This window comes from Urocampus carinirostris, chromosome 7 (genome assembly GCF_059441175.1).
Source record: "Urocampus carinirostris isolate Australia breed hairy pipefish chromosome 7, RoL_Ucar_1.0, whole genome shotgun sequence".
Taxonomy (NCBI): Eukaryota; Metazoa; Chordata; class Actinopteri; order Syngnathiformes; family Syngnathidae; genus Urocampus; species Urocampus carinirostris.
The window spans coordinates 21,110,951-21,130,840 of NC_142355.1; the positions used below are offsets into that span (position 1 = coordinate 21,110,951).

Below are 19,890 nucleotides of genomic sequence, written 5' to 3' on the forward strand. Positions count from 1 at the left end.
TTGGTAAATGGGATGGAATTATGTGAATTTTAAGGATTTTTTTTTTTCAAACAAGTTCTGGAAACTCAAACGCAGATTGCTTTAAATACTTAATTACTAGAAAAAAAATGTTTTTGTGCAAATATTTTCTTACATCGTTTTGTTAGTGATTAATGTGTCTTTTTTTTACACTGTGTCTAAATACAAAATCCACATACAAAAATAACAAGATAAAATATCTTAAATTGAAAAAATAATAGACTTATTTAGCAGTGTGCAGCTCATCTAATACTTGGTATTGGACATAGTTGAGTGTATGGTACCTAAAAAAAAAAGAATAATATTGGTACTAATAGACACGTTATCGGTGCTTGCTCATCTCTTCTAGAGGGTGTTGGATACCTTTTTTTCAAATTGATAGTAAATAATTCAGTCATGAGTTTCACCAGGACCAAGTATTATGTTAAGCATTAATATCTCTAGTATCAATGATATGAATTTCCTGCTTAAAATTGCATTGAATTATGGTAAGAAGTCTACATTTTCTAATGATCAAGGTCCTCATCTTTAGACAGCGACAGTATCCTCCACTATCAGATACTTCAGTCAGGGGTCACCAACTGTAGTCCACCGGTCTCTAAATCATTTGAATATCATCAGGGTCACATTTTAGCTTTTACAGTGCTGATCAGGTGTGTTGGAGGAGAGACATGCTGAATAATAAAACTTTCAAGGACTGGAGTAGGTGACCTCTGTAAAAAAGTCATAGTATCAGGCTGGTATGAATTTACCACCTCTTCTCAAATTAGAAGCCCCAATAATGTTTTTTTTCCTTTTATACAAAAACAGTTTATTGACTTTTCAACAACTGCCAACTGTACAGTCTTCAATGTTGACAAGAACGTGACAGTCGGACATGTTTACGCAGAGAGAACGCTCCAGGATGAGCAGGCTGCAGTGGAATATTTGTAAATAGTGAGGAAACCAAACAGACGATAGCCTCACATGTCATGACGCTCTCTTGCAGATCAGTCACAAAACGTCAAAGATCAGCGAGACCGAGCGGGGCCCTTGAGAGCGAAGAATTGATACGTCACATCAACGGGCTGAAAATTAAGTCACAGCTGCTTCTCCATAAAAGCCATCAGTAGATCGTAATCCATTTGAATGTTTATTGGATGCAGCCAGAGTCCACAGTGAGGTCTTCATCAAGCTGCGTTAGCATTAAAAAAAAAGCACAGACAGTTTTTCTCTTTCCAGGCAAAACGATTTTTCAAATTATCCGCTGCTAAAATCCTTGAGTCGCCAACGTGTGTTCTGTGTTAAAGCAAATTCCAGTTAGGGGGAAGGTTGTTTTTCATGGAGAGGGTGAAACAAATCCAAATTAGATTTCTTTAAAGGTCATCCGGTGCAACCGTTGTGAAAAAAAAGCAGCCAAGAGAGGGGAAGGAAATAGAATATCCTCTTACAAAGTCCTAATCTAATTTTCATTCCCACAGGGGACAGAAAATCACAGAACAAGAAAGAACCATCACAAGTGTAATTGGACACCAAAATATAAATCTATAAAAAGGCTTTTTTCGTTAACTCCATTATGTACACTTTTCACAGGACGTCCAACGAGAAACTCCAGAGCGAAGCGCCGCTTCCAGTCGTGGCGTGGAACTATATTTCAAAAATTAAAAAAAGGAAATTTCCAAGGAACAAACACTCCAAAAACATTTTATTCTTCGTGCCTTTGGCAAGGAGTCTTCCTGTACAAGTCAGTAGAGAGAGGAAATAGAGATCCAAAGGTTCGCCAGAAAAAAATATCTGTCTCGGTCTGGCACTGCCAAACGTTCAGGTGACATCCGTGCTGTCCGTGAGGATGAGGGAGAGTTGAGCGTCCGAGCAGGAAGAGCGCAAAATCGTCCGTTTCTCAGTAGATGACTTCGTACACAGTAGCCTTCTTGTCGCCAGAGCCTGTCACAATGTACTTGTCATCCGTGGAGATATCGCAGCTCAAGACGGATGAGGACTCCTTAGACTAAGAGGAAGAAAAGAAACATTTCAGGCTAAAGGCTGCCTCACGCCTGTTTTCAGCTGCGCGGTCTTCAGCTCTTCTACAAAATTCTAACATCACGTGTTTTCGGACCATGTGACCCTTCAAGATGGCGATTACAAAGACGAGCACATATTTACTACTGCACCGAAAGAAAGCGCGAATGAGGGTCGAGTCATATAAAATGTGGGCCTTATATTTCTGAACGACAGCACCAGGGCAGCCGTACTGTGGAGAATAGTGACAGATTGCAACACAGACGTGAAATAAAAGTCGATGATGGCCCGAATTGTATTCGCTTGTTATCATTCCACGAGCATTAAGAGGAAACTTCAGCAAGCTGACATTGACACAGATGATACAGAAAGAGGACAGAACTGTTTTTGATCGACAACATCCAATGCTGTTCAGTTCGGAATGTTCAAATTGAGGACTTGATTTGTGGGTGAAAATGTTGAAACATCTGGAGTTTTTTGTAGACATTAAGTACTGAGAAAACTCCTATTTTGCTCCTGTATGTCGTCAACTTTATGCGAAAATGGCATTACTGACTATTGGTTTTCGAGAAGAACACTAAATGGTGTTAAATTAAGAAAACAACAGTTGCACTTAATTACTCTTATTTTTTTTAAATCACCAATTAGTAAGTATTGATATCACGTAGTTTTTCAAAACAATCACTTATTAGCGAATGCTTAGTCAGTACAGCCGTTATCACATACTAAGTATGTAAGTAGTTGAGACCATTATTGAATGTCAATTATTAAATCATGGAATTTGCAATATTAACTCCAATATCAAAAAGTCAATAAAAATAAGAATAATTGACACGGTCGTCCAACCGCATGCATTAAAAAAAAAAAAAAAAAATGAATAACAAAAATTAGCGCCATTTTCACATGATGTTAACGAATTATGAATATTATTGGCAAAAACATGGACTAATTTCTCCTTTAGAAGGGCATCATAAACATTCCTAGACATCACTGGGGTGTTTTGTATTTGGATCGCACGTGTTGTGCAGCTTGCCATTTTCCTTGGTGCCGCGCACACTTGAGGAATTTGGTGACCGAGCACCAAAATAAGCATAAACGTTTCGAATTCTACGCCATCGAGGCGACATTTTCCCCACACGCATGACGCCAGAATCAAAATCCCGATCGCCAGTGTGGTTGGCTAAGTGAGGCGGACGGTTCGAGGAAAGCGCCGAATGAGATTGCGGCTATTGATAAGGGACGGAGCGCTCGTCTTTCCGAAGCTCTTATTTGTCGAGTCAATAATTTGAGTTTGGCTGATAGGAGAGTCGGCGACGGTCACGACGACCTACCCGTTAGTCCAAACACGTGTGTTCTTTTGGAGAAAGAAAATATTGATCCACCTACCTGGAATATGCTGGCGCCGTAGGGGGTCCTCCAGGCGTTCAGCAGGTTGTCCTTGCCAGTGCTTACAAACCATTTCCCTGCAAACCAAAAAGAAAGAATAATCGCTCAGCTCAAACTAATAGATATTTCATTACTGTTGCGCACGATTGAAAGTAAAAGGCTGGATATACATTATCTGTTTCATAGTTTGATTCAATCAGATATCGATTCAAATTGATATTTAATGGAAAACAAATTCATTATTATAAGCACCCAAGTGTTAACACAAACTTTTGACTACAGTACTTTTAGAAATTTCAGTAATTGTAAATAGGGTTTATGTCTGTTTTGGTTAAACTTGAATCGTCACCTCATTTGCAAATATAAAATTCTGTAAAGTCTGTAGGTAATAAACAAGTAGTACAGAATATGACCAAGAAGAACTGCTTTAAGGTGCATGGAATTACATGTATTATATGTCCATCGCGCAGATGAGTAGTTGTACCAAACAAGAGTTAAAGCCGTTTTAAAGCGTTAACTTTTAAAGTAAAGCAGATTTAACACCAAGTCAAGACGTAAATCAGCAATTTATGCTTTTTCACTTAGTCCATTTTAAAATTTAACTCAGAATAAAGCATTTAAATTATTTAACCTTTAATTTAAAGTGGATTCAAACAAATTCATGGATTAAAGAATCTCTTAAATTTTAAGTTTAATAGCAATCAATAATTAGTCTACTTTAGAAAAAAGGCTAGGTTCTGAGGTGCTCTAAAATTGCATTATTCCCCAAAATTATGACATTATTGACAATTTCCTAAATTAATACTTTTGATTGTTGAACTAAGATGCTAATAATGGCTATGTGATGTGATTGGAATAAGGCGCCGATACTGATACCTGGTTCGGTGGTCAATACATCCCAATAGAAACAATTTATTAATACTGCATTTTCTGAACTAAAACCACAAGATTTGCCAGAAATTCAAAGGGGCGCCTTATAATCCAGTGCGCCTTATAGGCTGGAAAATACAGTAAGGTTTATAAATTCAGAAATGCACAATTAATATAGAATATTACTGCATACAGTAACCATTTATGAATAAATTAATCAATTTTAGTTCATGTCCAATGAAACACTTATGTTTATATTTTTTTTATTTCATTCAAAGGTGTTCTTGTTTTTAAACTTAGATACGTTTTAATTCAATGCTCCCTATGGTCCAGTGCACGTTATGTAGGGAAAATATTTAAAGGTCAGTTTTTAAAGGTACGCCTTTTAATTTTGGTAGAAATATTCTATTTTTAAAGGTGTGCCATAAAATCTGGAGTGCCGTACAGCACAGAAAATGTGAAATAAACCATTTGTGGAAGTACGGATTTGGCTTTTTTGCATTGATTCCTACCACAGTAGGCGAACTTGAGGGAAAGTACGCAGCTCTCGTGCAGGTGCAGCTGATATTTGTCCGGTTTGGAATGGTGCAGCACTTCCACATTGCTGCTCTCCATGCCCACCGCCAGCCATTCGCCCGTCGGGCAGTAGCCTAGCGAGAAGATCTGCAAAACACAATCGACGTGACAATCCAGTTAGCATGGGTTATGTCTTTTGTCACCCTTCCCTATCAGTTTTGTTTGGCATCGCACCTGCGAGGTGAAGTCGTGCTGCTGCAGCTGTCGACCCTCCCTCAGATCCCAAGAGCGAACCGTGTTGTCTAAGCCACCTGTCCATAGCTTGGTACCGTCATGGGAGATGTCGATGCAGCTAGCGCCATCTGTGTGACCTTGAAACTGCCTATGGGCGAGATAAAAAGAGGCTAAATATGACTGTTTGAGAGGAGGGGTTTTGGGATACTATCGTTAAAATCAATGTAATAATGTGATCTCCACAAAACAGATTATCTTGATATTAGCTAGGCTTTTTTTTTTAACAATCCTACTTGAATGTATAGAAAAACCCATTTCATTCTGATGAGGCAAGAATGTCTATCAAACGGAAAATACCCAGAATACTAACATTTTGGAATAGATTGCTTTTAACATTAAATTAGTGGTGCAAGATCAAATATACCAAATAAAAGCTCAAGCTCAGATCCATCATGATTAGGTTTTAAAACATCTTTTTGTAGACTAGTTTGCCAATTTCTGACCATTTTTTTATATTTAATCTAAAAACAAAACATAAAACAACAACAATGAAACGCCAAAAACTAACTAAACGGAAGACTGATTGCTGGAAAGAATTCGCCTTACTGAAAATAGAATCTAGATATATTTCAGTTAGTTGTAGATCACAACCTTCTTAAAGTCCTGAATTATCTGATATCGCCCACTCCTAAAATGGTTCTCTACTTTACATGGTTTTATTTATCAAACAGTTTGGCTCTATTTGCATAGAAGCAAGAGTCACTGTAGTGACGAATCAAAAGCACCTTCATGGTATCGAAGTGTATCCTCTCCAAAAAGCGATCAGTTTAAAACATATAGGGACTTTTATAGGTATGTACTGTATTAGCTCAAAGCGGCGCTGCCACGAGCGGCTGCCTTTTCCAGCAGCTGCCCTGTTGTTTTATTGTCTGCTCCTATCTTGGGTGTTTTTTCTTCCCGTTTTGACAACTACACTATGGATTACTTCTATCCTATGGACATGGGTTTTAACGCACAAGAAATGCGTTTATTCAAGGAATTTCAACTCCTTGCCCTGAAGATTTCTCGTGCCGGCGTGATGAAGGGGCCTATGGTGGAGGAAAAGTCGGAGCTAGCGAAGTGGCTAGCGGCGTTATAAGTCTTCGGTACCATTCGTAATCATGGTAAATGCGAACTCACGACCAAATAAGATCATCGAGTGCTGGTGGAAAACATCGAAGCGCACAGGGAGCGCAGTTGCTGTGTTTTGCGGAAACGTGGCTCACGTTTAGCATTCCGGACGCTAAACGTGTAGCCACCCGGAGCTACCCGGAGCAATCCGGCTTCAACGCCGCTAAACAGAGACACGAAAACCGGGGAGAATCGGAGAGGAGGCGGACTTGCTAACACGAGGTGGTGTATCCCTGGATTTTCACAAAGAAAAGTTTTCCATCTGCCGCAGGGATGTCGAAATTTTGGACTGGCGTGACGTCATCCACTTCGCTACAAGCACCCCTAGGGCATCATGTTCATCTGTTAATAAACAACAGGGTAGACTGCTGGAAGTGTGAATTTCCCTACGGGGATGAATAAAGTATCTATCTATCTATCTATCTATTGACTGATATCAGGATGGGTTCTATTTTCAATGTTTCATGAGGACTTACTGTATATGGCTACATATTCAATTGTGTCGCAACGTGTGGTACAGGACAGTATCGAAACTAATTGTGTAATCTACAAAGAGTGACACATCGGTTTGCACTGTATCTTAAGGACTTACAGTATATCGGTATGTATAGTATCGCTTCCAAACAGTTATATATTGGTTTGCAACGTATAATGAAGACTTATATGGGTATGTAGAGTATCATATCGAATTATATGGTCTCTGAAAAACTTTACATTGCATATTGATACGTATTGTTCCACAAAACAGACATTTCGGGTTATAATGTATTGTGAGGCCTTATATCGGTATGTATCATATAAAATCATACGGTTTCTAAAAAATTATACCTGTTATCAAAGTATCATAATGATTCACAGTATTCGTTACTTGTCATTTCCAAACAGTGATAGCGTAACGTATTGCAAAACCAAATACAGAATATAAATCGTATTGATTTGAAAAGGTTATACAGAAGTTTGCAAGATATTGTGAGGCCTTAGATTGGTACGAATCAGTCAAAAAAAAGGTATCATTGCATCCTTATTTGAAACATTTGAAAAGGTTCCACGCACCTGACAAGAGTCTGGTTGTGAAGGTCCCACACGGCGATATTTCCGTCACTGCAGCAGGAGAAGCAGACTTTGGCATCGGGGCTAATGGCTAATGCGTAGCATGCCGGGGCAGAAGAGGTAAGCTCAGCCTTGATGCGCGGCGTTTGGGAGGCCAGGTCCCAGATGGTCAAGGTGCTGGCCTCGCCTCCCACGATCAATGTTCGGCCGTCCGGAAGCAGCTTACACGAGCGAATGTAGTTGTCCCTGTTCTGTCGCGCGGGGGACAAAAAGAAAGATAAAGAATCCATAACTGTGCTATGTGAAATTGGTGGCAAAGTGAATCAAAATCCAGCTGTCATGGAAAAAAAAAAATAGATAAAAACGTTGCTTGACTAACATTTGTTGACCGACACATCTCCATTGGTATTCTTTTCAAAATTTCATGTAATAATTATCGGCGGCTTTCGTTCAAACACAGAGGGCATGTTGTTATTGAATGATAGCTAGCTTGTTTGGTTACAGTGTAGCAGTCGGTACTGTGTGTTTTAAACTAAAGGGGGTGTTGACGTATGGTGTGATCTTTCTAATGGTGCAGGGGTCAGAAACCAAACAATCAAATATCTAATTTCGTTAGTTGAAATAGGTATGTCAAACAACTTCTCAAAACTACTGGACACCCTAAAAATAAGAAAGTCCAACTACTTGTGGTAAATGTTACAGTGTCCATACACTTTTTTTTAGGTTTAAATAAAGCACCTTTTAAGCACTTTTAAGGCAAAATTTCCAATGTTTTCCAGTACCTCCAACGGAGGAAATCAAGCACAAAACTAACTTATTTTTCTTGACTTTGATGACCAAAATAAAGTCACTATCTTGCTGCAACCACTATTTTCAGCTGTTCCCATCTATTATAATTTTGAATCTATGGGCTGCTGTAAACTAACATGAATTCTGACATTCTGCTTAATCAATGCATGCGCAGCTTCAGTACGTCACACTTGTTTACAAACACAGAGAGGGCTCCATTGGGGTTGGGTAATAATTGAGAAAAAAAGAAAAGTACTGTATGTATAAAAACTGAAAAATAAGCTAAATTTTGACTCAATTTATTGATATAGTTTGCAGAGTGCAATCAACCTTTCAATCGCTGATCTTTTGCTTTTTGTTTTATTTATTTTTATCTATCTTCTTTTGCATGTTTTTCAAAGGATCCGTGTCTAAATTGGTTAAAATAGAATTTTAATTAGTAATTTCTTTTTACATTTTATGATTGATTTACAGCACTGAATAGTTCATATTTCATTGTTTTGCTTTGCTTTTTTAGGGTTTTTGTGTTGTTCAGTATGTAAACGCTAAAATTGTTTTGTATTTTATTTTGTAGGTTTGTGAATATTTTAGTTTATATTTCATGTGTTTTTCAGGGATCCACTGAAAACCATATACAATTACTAGTTACCAAATGATTTAGTGCATTTTATTATGATTGATTATGAATTATTGCAAAAAATAAAAATCTGAGGAGCCGTTTGGGAGTTCTTAGTGGGCCGAGCCATAAGAGACGGTTTTCTAAATAGAGTTGTCCTCTTGGGTGTGACCAGTAGGGGGCGGTGACTTTTTACATGACACGCCATGTAAAAATGAAGCTAAATAAAGGAAGTGTAATGAGTTGTTGTCAATGCCTTATTATATGTAGCCAACTTGGTTGTATTGACCATTAGAATAATAATAATGTTAATAGATTTTTACAGCACGTGTTACCTTTATTCTAAGCCTTGTATGAGGATTGTTTTTTTTTCTTTGCAGTTCCAGAATTGTATTTGGTCAAATTTGTCTCATTCAACATTCTATTTGTAAAATAACAGCCAATTATATGATACGGAAATTCATTTCAAAATAGGTTGTCATTATTAATAAACATACTTATCATTTAAAATAAATTACAACATTTTGATAGTTAACATATAATTGACGAACATCACACTTATATCAATTTATTTTAATTTTTAAGATTTTATCTAGAAGAAAAATCTAGTGGGTTGAGTCTGTGCTTAATATTTAGGACCGATTCCTTTTATTGGACATTGTTCATTTCTGTCTTGTAGCCCCTCCTCTGATTTGACCGAGGAGTGATTATTCCCATTAAATGGCTTTCTGAAAACACTTTTTGAAAACAAAGCATGGACATTTGATGAAAATACAAAAAAAGTTGAATTTCACAAATATAACATGAATATTAAATTTTGATTAAACGTTTAATTAAGAGATTATAAAGAAAGGAAACTCAATTTTTCATAACAAAGACCCCTCTTTTAAAAGTGACTTGGCATATTACATAAGTGCCTGTTACTTAGCAAACGTTTTCATTTCAAAAGGTTTTGGTTTATTTCATTTTGGCACTCATGGGTTTCCATACTGTACTAGTGAAATGATCATTTGTTTTAACAGTTTGGAGCTGTCAAAAATAAAAAACACATCGGGCTCTGAAAACTCGCGGAATGAATCAGCGATCTGCTTACCAGACAGTCCAGTTGTGACACGGGACTCTTGCTACCGGGCTGGCTGATGTCCCAGATTTTCACGCAGCCTTTTCCGCCCGTGTAGACGTGTCTGGTGGGGTTGCTGATGGTGACCGCGCAAACTACTTCGCCGTGACTCAGCGTGTTGATCTGGCGGGCGTGGCGCGGGATTCCCGGTCCAATCAGAGCATCGGGCGGAAAAGGAACGGGCTGCATCTGGCCGTCGGCGCTCACATGGAAGGAGTAAGCTCTGGGGGAGGATCGCTTTTAGATTTACCGCTAATATTTTTTTCACATTTACGAGGTGGAAGGTGGGAAGGGGCCCCCAGCTCTATAATAAATAAAGTGCTAAACTTACGGTTTGCCTCCCGAGATGGATGTGAGACTTGCTTGAAGGCCTGGGGCTCGCATGTGGGTGTGAGGATCAAAACCCTGAAAGAGCAAAACCGCAAGCAATGCTATTTAGTACCTTCGCCAGGGTTTAAACAGTTGACACACGAATAATGGCTAAAAACATGGTTCCAAGCAGATGTGAGATTTATTTTGAGTTCAAGGGAGCTTCCACACAGAAAAAAATGAACTGAGGCTTTCGATTTAATCAGATGGCTAGCAGATATCTTAGCAGTATCTACTTGTGGCCAAGTGAAAATAGACAATTTTTTGTTGGATTTCAAAGAGATGCGTTTACTCACAGTTTGAGTAGGGATGGGCGAGGCACAAGCCCAAATTAAAGGTACCAACACTCACAAATATTGTTGCAGCCCTTTGAGACTCTTTGTGATTAAGGGCTATACAAATAAAAATGACTTGACTTGATACAAACTACCGATACTTAAATAAAACACAATTGTATGTTGAAGACTGCGTAGTCAGCAGTAACATATAAAAATATATATATTTGTTGAAAGGTAGAATTGATAAACACTGGTTCCATACTTGAGTAAATGAGCTGCAATCCGAACCAAGATAGTGCTAGTTCATATATTTAAAACAGTTGGAAAACATACCTTCAATATTAAAACAATTTCAAATAAATCTCATCCATTGTTGTTTCCAAAATAAAATCAATTACTGGTCAGCGACTTTTAGAACCTGCCTGTGGGCCGCACATGTTTTCCCATTGGATCCATAGGCACCATGTTGGTGACCCCGTTAATAAAAGGTCCCAAGTTTTTCATCAGAGGGTGAAAAGTAGGAAAAGAAATGTTTAAAGTTTCACAAAATTCTCCCTTAATGACCAGCAAAAATGTGAATTATCGATGTCATCTACTGGTAGTTGTGCATCAATGAATTTGTTTAAGTTGTTCCAACTATAATTCATCAAAAGATTATGAGTAATTAACTATGCAATTGTCAAGTCGTGTTCATTTGTATTGCCTATTATTATACCAATCCCTGATCTAAAACCTACATGAGGGCAAGGACAATATGCAATGGATGTTGCACACAGACACAGACATTGTCAACATGAAACTTAGGTCATTCATAAGCTTTAGAACATACGCGTGTTAAAAGCCTGGATTTAAACAGTTCCAATAAGGTTGCAGATCGAATCTCAGAGGTCACCAACATTTAAAAGAGCTACTTTTTGTTACCCATTAGCTATCAGTTTGATAATACATTTTTAAAATGACAACGCACGATACTAAAATCAACTTAAAATGTTGTCGTATGTTGTTACTATGTTATTGAAATGTTAGTATGTTTTAATTATATGTCGAGTAGCAAGGGTCACTATTCTACCCATGTAAAGTAAGGTTAACAAAGGCTCATCTGGGTTGGATATGGGCACTTAAATCAAATTAGAGACTCATTCAAAAAATAATTTTGGAAGAATGTATGATGTATTTTAAGACACTGATCATCAATGATTTCTTATGCCAGTCATACACTGCTAGTTTTTTGTTTTTGAGCACACCAATTTGAACTGTTTGCCCACCTGCCAGTAACCAAATATTCAAAAAAAGATGCTAACTTACCATGGGGGAGCGTCCATAGGCTGCAGCCGCTGCGGCGCTCATCTGAGGGGAAATGTGCAGACCCGCATACACCCCGGGACTGGTCAGGCCTCCATTCATCTCATGATGACCCATCATGGCGAAGGGTGTAGGGTAGGAGCCCGCAATAGAAAGAGGCGTACGCAAGGCAGGGGCCGCTGTAAACCAATGAGACGTTGAAAGAGGTTGAGCATTTACAGGATGGCAAAACTTTACAACTAGAAGGGATAATGTTACCAACCGAGAGCCTCCATGCCTGGTGGTTTGCCCAGGATGGGTCTAAGCCCAGGTGTGGAACTTGTGCCAGGGGTGGGGGCGTCGTTACGAGGGGTGGGAGTGTTGGACTTCAGGCCTGGCGTGGAGGATTTGTCGTTCTGTGGAGGGAACGGTGGAACCAGACCGTTCAAAATCAGTGTGGGGATGGACCATCTGAGAGCAAACTGTACTTAATCCGGTCTAATTCTGACAATGCGCGCTGACCAGGACAGCCATAAACTGCTATTTATTCCAAAACCTATTACAAGCACAATGGGGATAGGCAGTTTTTATCCTTTTACTGCTTTGGCTTTAATCTTTTAGCGAGGAAGCGGGAGGAAAAAAATCCTGGAGTCATTAAATACATTGAGCTATTAACAGCGAAGACCTGACTGATCCCGAAACAGGACAATATTATCCCTGACGTTTAGTCATGCACTTAGAGCATAGACAGCTATTCCCTAATCCACAGCCAAAAACGTACTGGATTTACTCAGACACATCCTTTTGCCTTTAAAGCCCTTTCTGGCCTAGTTTGGGCCAACTTACATGACTGAGCTCCTTGGCCTTGGAGGATGGAGTGCTTCCGGAGGACGCCACTGAAGCCGGGCTGTTGGGTGTGTCTTTCTTGGGGGGTCGGGGCTTATCGATGCCGTTCTCAGGCGGTGAGTGTGCCGGGCTGGCCCGAGGTGTGGCGGGGTCCTGAAAATGGTTTGAAGGTTTATCGATGAGCTTGCTCTCAAGTAGTTTAGTAGAGCATGTTTGCATGGTAAGAACAGTGTTCCCCACTATATAGCAAAGCTCCAGAGCACCCTTAAACCCTGCAATGGGTAGATAGCCATCATTTTTTTGTCTACCATTATTTAAGCAGTTGTTGACACAGACAACGTGTATTCTTACCTCATTAGAAACATCTACCACCAAGTCGTCACTTTTCTCTCCATCGCTGTCCTGTAAAGGAAACAGTTCATGTAAACATATAGATTTTGAAAGAAGTCGTCAGTTTACAGAGGCATTGAACTGGCGTGGAGAAAAGCTTTTTTACGGGCAAATATGTTGATTCATACTTTCTAGTTTAGTAATAGAGGTTCTTCACAATATAAATTCCAGTATTTGTAAAGCAAAACTACAATATTTGACCTACTTTATATCGGGCATGTTCAAAATTCAAATAATCTTTGATTTTTTTCATCATATTTTTGTTATTTACTGCCATCACCGTGCATGAGCGTCATTTGACATTTAAGGTAATATTGCCTGCACAAAATTATTTATCAGGAAATAAAAGATGCTAGGTATTTATTGTACTTTTTGGATTAAGCCTATGAGTGCTTTATGAAGATATAATTTAATAAGTTTAGATGTAATCATCTCATATATAAATATATATTATGTTTTATTTATACCCTGTAATATACATTAGGTCAATTTTGTTGGCCTGGAGAGGGATGGGCACCACCAGGCTGTACTTGCCCAAGACACACCAGGGGAAGTGGTGCCCCTACGACCCAAGCGGTTAAGAGATTTAACCAACCAACCAGATGTTTGAATTGACACAAGATGAAGTTAGTTATTGGCATTAAAGGAGAAGATTCTAGTTATAACGTAACCAAATTTTTAGAGCAGAAAAAGGACACTAGTTTTAGATATTCTAGTAAAACAAAGAAGCATGACACACATAAACAAAAAGTATTATTTGGTTTTGATATTTCTTGGTAAATGATTGATGTTGCAGGAACAGGCAACCTATGATAAATGCATGACTAAGTCCAGAATATGCGCAGAGTCCATACCTGTCAACCTCCAGGGCTCCATGCCCTTAAAATCAGTCATATTTTCCCTTACAAAATAATCTTACACCATATTTTTTTTTTCAAACGTGTTTATTTATGTAGTTTAACATGTTATATTGAACATGTGTTTTGTTATTTAATATAAATTGTTAATTAACATTTTGTTGTGAGATATTGAGTTGCGACATGAATGAGGTTTATTATTAAAAAAAGAGTTAAAAATTAAGTAGCTTGGACGTTCACTGTAGAAGGAAAAAATAAATGCAAATATAATGAAGTAGAATAATAAATGTTCTTATTCAAATTATTAATTTATTTTCTGCATTAAATTATTGTTGGTAATATACTGATTAAAGGGATAACCACAAACCTGTCTTTTTTCATTTTCTCCTTTTATACTTCTTTTCTTAACTTCTTTATACAACATAATAATTTCTTAATATAATGCAAAGCAAGTGAGCCGTTTGAGAGCCGGCTCTAATGAGTTGAGCCGAAAAAGCCGGTTCTCTAAAAAGAGACCGACTTTCTTTCACTACACAACTACCACAGAATAATGCATGATGGGAAATCCCCAGGCGGCAGACGCATACGCGCGGTCTAACCACTCACTTCGTTTGCAACGAAAAAACAATACCGAGATAGAGGCTACCGCGGCGAACTCGTTTGACTTGATTGATTTGCCGTTTTGTGATAGTCGGAGTATACCGGATGGTACCTATAATTGACAAATTTGCGTTTTTCCGTACAGATTTTCTTGAAAGTCGTACACATCTTAAAATGCATAATAAACGTACTTTGTACAGCAAAAACGTACAGGTTGACAAGTATGCGAGTCAACTGGCCAATTGCAGGTGTTTATGTATACCAACACGTTTGCCAGTCCAAAAAAAGTTTACTCCACATTAGCAGTTGCATGGATCTGTTTGGGTGTGGTCACATACATATCTACTCATGCTGTCCTTCTCTTCCACTTTGCGCTTCTTGGATTCCAAGCTGTAGTCCGAAGAGCTACGGTGCTTCTCGCTGGCCGTGCGTAAACTCTCCGCCGGCGATATGGAGTTATTCTGAAAGTAAACAACGGCTTTATTAGCTTTTTATCTACCAGTCAAATCATTCATCCGTTACAAGTGGCTCACAGGGAACGCCCCTACGCCAAAGCAAACACTAAAATGTGCCTCGTCCGTGCTATTACTGATGCCGCAGGCTCTTAAAACGCAGCTGCCCGAGCTTATCCCGAAACCGTCTCTGGCCATGTAACAGAACGGCCATTATCTCGGCTGAAAGCAAAAGATAGCTCCTTTTCCGAGCCAGGCTTCCTCTTTCTCATAGCCCAGGGATTGGCAACCCAAAAAGTTGAAAGAGCCAGATTCGACCAAAAAACAAAAAATAATTAGTCGGGAGTTGCAAAAAATTAAAACCCTTTTATAAGCCACATGATGAATGTAACACATGCTGTGTGTTTATATTAGCCTACTATCAAAATGACTACATTTTAAGCAGCGCATCCTGTGGAGAATGATGCACTACGTGACTACTGTGTTGTTGTATACCGTCTCAAGTTTAACTTTCTCATATTGTTAATGAATCACGATAGGTTTGTTTGCTTTGATAAAATTAAACAAATTCAATAAATAAATCCAATATTTAATTTCCTTTTTAGTTTTAGGATTTTAAAAAACAACAACAAAATGGGATGTGCATAACGTGCCCTTGGACAACAAAGTGCGATTGAACGCAAAATGCATCTAAAAAAAATTAAAACGGGAACCCATTTAAAAGGTACGGTAAAAAAAATCCAATTAATAGAGTTGAAGTTTGATTTCTGTTAAAATGCCAAACAAGTCTGTGCCTGGGTAAAACACAGCAGTATCGTCTTTCCTCTCTCTTGCCTGAGCAACCAAACACAGTAATGTTGCAGTGGTGTCATTCCAGATATATACTAAAAAGTCAGAAGACACTTAAACAGCAACTTTGTTACAAAATCAGGGCCTATGACTGGATTGGGTTCTTACCCGTTTAATGTAACTCCAGTGTTGAAATCAGGGGTGTAGCGAGAGGCTGAATTGCATTGATACGCGGTCCCTTTAAAAGGGGCGGAGCTTAAACCTGAACAGCTCATCTCTAACACAGGGGACACAGGAAAGAAAGGAAACAAGCCTTAAAGCGGCCCGCCGCAGTTTTGCATAGCACCTATGTTTCTTAGGCAGGAGTTCAAGGCTCAGAGCCACGACTTCACGTCACAATATCGGACTTTGCTGTGTTCGAGGCGACAACCTGTATTCTATGTTTTAAAAAGCAGATACTCCTGAGATAGCATCTTTTTCAATATGAACATTCTTTAGATACGCTCCTGGGAGCCAGTAGGGAGCGCTAAAGAGCCCGATGCGGTCCGGTTTTGTCGAAGCCTAGTGTTACAGAACGGTCCATTATCCCGGCTGAAAGGAAAGGATAGCTCTTTTTCTAAGCCTGGCTCCCTCCTTCTCATAGCCGGACAACAAACGACTTCACGGGGACATGAGCAGAGTGTTGCGGATGAACAGAGGGTCTTTTCAGAAAGGGGGGGATGTGGATGTTGCGGGCATTGATTGCCGAGCTCAGGCGCCGTGTCAACTCTGAAACCGAAAGACAAGCCTCACATTGCCAGCGGGCACGGTACCGTGGGACAGGCTGGCGTTCTTGTCGCCAACGGACTGCGACGGACCGGGCCCATTTCCAGCATCCCCCCACGGAGAACAAAGCTGTAATGTGGACAAGTCTGCAGCAAACTGAAGGAGCGAACAATGGCCGACGGACTGGCAGCCCGGGCAACAGGCCACCGTCTGTATAATTTGACCTTTAAAGGGATGCTTAGCGTGACTCATTAACCAGAGTCACCACTCGGCTATCGGATGACCTGGGACCGGAGCACAAAAACAAACAAACAAAAAAAGGGCCCGCTAATCACCACGGGAGTTCCATTTCTTCAGACATGACTGAACCTTTTGATCCGAGGGGGCTGATCTCCCACGCCTATTGCGAGCTGACAACAGGAGCTCCGCCCACTAGGAAATCAAAACACTTTTGAGCCTCTAAATATCAATCACATGCCAAGCCGGAGCCGGTAAACAAGAGGGCCGGTGGAAGGGATCAAATAAATCCTTTAAGGCGGGTACGGCCTAGTCATTCTGCAATTGTGATGAAATGACATCGCCTCTAAGCACGTCGCCATGACTACCATCGTTTCCGTTTGCAGGGTTCAACATTCTGGATTGACCTTACTGAACTCAAGTGAACTGCCAAGCAATCAGAGTGCACAACAAGGCGATATAGAGTTCAAAAACACACAAGTGATATCAGCAAATATTGCAGTATAAGGTTGATGAAGGTATTGCGTAAATCTCATTACACTTTAAGAATACTTTATTTGGCTGTATGGGACTTTCTCTAAAATAGTCATTACGGTATATGTCGAGAAGTATTTTCAATGAAAGGCTGTGGTGTTTTAGTATAAATGATGACTCAAGTGTAATATCTGATTTTAAAACACAATGTTTGTGGTTCTGTTGGAGGATACCTTTGCGGATTTGAAGAATTCTGTAGACGTTATAGTACACTTAAAATTGAGGGAACAAAAAAAAGGTGTAAAAGAAGAAATTAAATCATCGGACTTTTTGGTCTTTTGTTCATATTAAGTATTATATTTCTCATTTCCATGTGTTTTGACTACACGTTTTAGTGTACTTAGAATTGAGAAAAAATACATTAAAATAATAATAATAATATTTTTTTCTGTAGTCAAAAAATATTGTTTATTTTAGGGATATTTTTTCTCATTTCCTTATATTTTTAAAAACACTTGCCACAAATAAATAAAGATAATACCTCAATTGATTACAAAAAAACTGCCTACAGAATAAGAAATTGTTACTTGTAAAAATTATTTTTTTTATATACCGTATTTTCCGCACTATAGGGCGCACCCCCCAAAAATAGTTTTTGGTCCTATATCTTCCATAGATAAGGCGCACCGGATTATAAGGCGCTACAATGGGAACGTCGACAAAACAGTCAGATGATTCAGTCAAACTGATTACCCCCTTAACATTCCCAAAGCTTGCAAAGAACCAAATACGTGTCGTAGACACGTGCGGATGCGTTGTCCGTACAATGTCAGTCAAATGCAGCATTTCAAATATCATTCGGAAGGTTAAAGTCTTGGGATTCAAGAAATGCCAAACATTTCTTAGTTTCTATTTTCTTTTTCGCTCGCAACTTTACTGTGCATATGACAATAAACACTTGGAATTGAGTTTAATTCACTCAACTCATCACAGCAACATCAAGATCGTTCTAAAACAAGATATCAGGAAAATATAAAGCCGCATAGCTCACCTAAGTTCTCACGTTCAATAATGATACGCAACCATGGTCTTCTTACAACCAAGAGTGTAGTAAATCCAGGAGAGTAAAATATCTACAAATGCAGACTAATGAAACATGTTTCTTTATGGAGTAGTTAAGCAAGCTTGCTATTCAGTCATCTTTTTCAGCCAATTGCAGGGTTTGTTTCGGCCCTCTAGCCTATCCGAGGCTTCGAATAACTTTAGCCAATAGCGATCGATTCAAATGATGATTGACACATTGGTTAGCCAATGAAACGCCGGTATATAAATCCCAGCATACACCGCGGACTACTCCACGTTCAGGGGAAAATCGAGTCGGCGGCTGTTGCGTAAGTTGCGAGACCTTGCGATTTAATATTGAGCCATATATAAGGCGCACTGTATTATAAGGCGCACGGTCAGCTTTTGAAAAAAATTAAGACTTTTAGGTGCGCCTTATAGTGCGTAAAATACGGTACTTTCAAATGGACTTTTTTTTTACTTGGGTGGGTAGTGTCTATTTAGGAGCATATTTAGGTTTCACAATTGGAGATTGAAAAGGCAACAATGTATTATGTAAGAAATTAAACAATTCATGAATGAATTTTGCCCTATTCATCATGCCATGTACACCAAGGCTAAAAGAAATACATTTAAGATAACATCTAAAAGCTCATGAAGAAAATGTCTTCAATAACGAATGGACTTTAGGTTATTCCCATATGTAACTGGAGTTGTCCTTTAAAAAGCATTTTATTTCATTAAAGAGACGTTGTGTATTATTTTGCGCCTCTTAGTGGCATTAAAAAAAAAAAAACAGCATAAAATCCATATTTATTTGAATAACAAGCAAAATACATGATCATATAGACATGCATATTTTATAAATATGCATTATTGTTAAATAGTTGTAGGTCGAGAAATGTGTATTTGTCCTCCATCTTGCTGCTACGGGTACCCACAAAAACCAGAAACCTTGAGAAAGGCTGAACAGAAAAATAAGAAAAATGGTGCAGTTTGGTCAGTCTGTGTAGTTTGTGATATTCCTTGTGCTTTGTACCACTTGTTTTAGGTTTGCACTACAAAATCCAGCGACATTTGGTGGTCCAATATTACACAGTGTCCCTTTAAAGTTAAACTTTTCAGTTTAGTTTTTGTTTCCTGTGACGTTGACCACATTTAGGCATTTGCAGAAAGAATGTTTAACTTAGACTCACCGTGCTCTCTGCGTGGCAAGCATCACCACGGCGGGGTCACGCAGTTGAAGACCAAGTCGAGCGTAAAAAAGAGAAAGAGACTACGGTTAGCATATAATAGCAGACGCTCCCCCGCGGCAGAATGTTCTGGCGTCATCAGGCTTTGCTAAAGCTGTTGAGTCGCTTATGCAGTTGTGGATGCATCAGCTCATTACCCAGACAGAATGTGAACAGACATGACGCGCTCATCACCTAAGGGCCTCGACGCTCCTATGCAGAGACACCTTGCCGTTTTATAACCTTATCAAACATTAAAAGTATTCCCATACGGATTATTTTCAATTATTGTTTCTCCCCACAATTATGCAAATATGTTGCACAATATTCCATGCACCAGTACACTCGAGAGGTTTAGTCTCAAAGTTGGCCCATGTCAAGACAAGTCAAGTCAAGTCTCGCTTGTGTTCTCTGGAGCTGCGACGTCATAGAAGGAACACAACACTTCCTAAATTGCAAATCCCATTACCAAAACAGACAGTAATTGTACT

At 39.0% G+C, this 19,890-nt stretch overlaps 1 protein-coding gene across 1 annotated transcript in view; it reads right to left on the reverse strand.

Moving 5' to 3' along the window:
- Positions 1–1,137: 1,137 nt before the first annotated feature.
- tle3a (TLE family member 3, transcriptional corepressor a) overlaps positions 1,138–19,890 on the reverse strand; it is a 53,621-nt gene continuing 34,868 nt past the window's right edge. The window contains exons 11-23 of the mRNA XM_088340127.1: positions 19,364–19,371; positions 14,727–14,849; positions 12,893–12,943; positions 12,542–12,694; positions 11,979–12,111; positions 11,720–11,895; positions 10,099–10,172; positions 9,741–9,990; positions 7,246–7,493; positions 5,023–5,170; positions 4,785–4,935; positions 3,403–3,479; positions 1,138–2,005 (exon numbers count right to left, since the gene is read on the reverse strand). Of these exons, the coding sequence (XP_088196253.1) occupies positions 1,898–2,005; positions 3,403–3,479; positions 4,785–4,935; positions 5,023–5,170; positions 7,246–7,493; positions 9,741–9,990; positions 10,099–10,172; positions 11,720–11,895; positions 11,979–12,111; positions 12,542–12,694; positions 12,893–12,943; positions 14,727–14,849; positions 19,364–19,371 (1,700 nt within the window). The 3' untranslated portion in view covers positions 1,138–1,897. The remainder of the gene's footprint in view (positions 2,006–3,402; positions 3,480–4,784; positions 4,936–5,022; positions 5,171–7,245; positions 7,494–9,740; positions 9,991–10,098; positions 10,173–11,719; positions 11,896–11,978; positions 12,112–12,541; positions 12,695–12,892; positions 12,944–14,726; positions 14,850–19,363; positions 19,372–19,890) is intronic.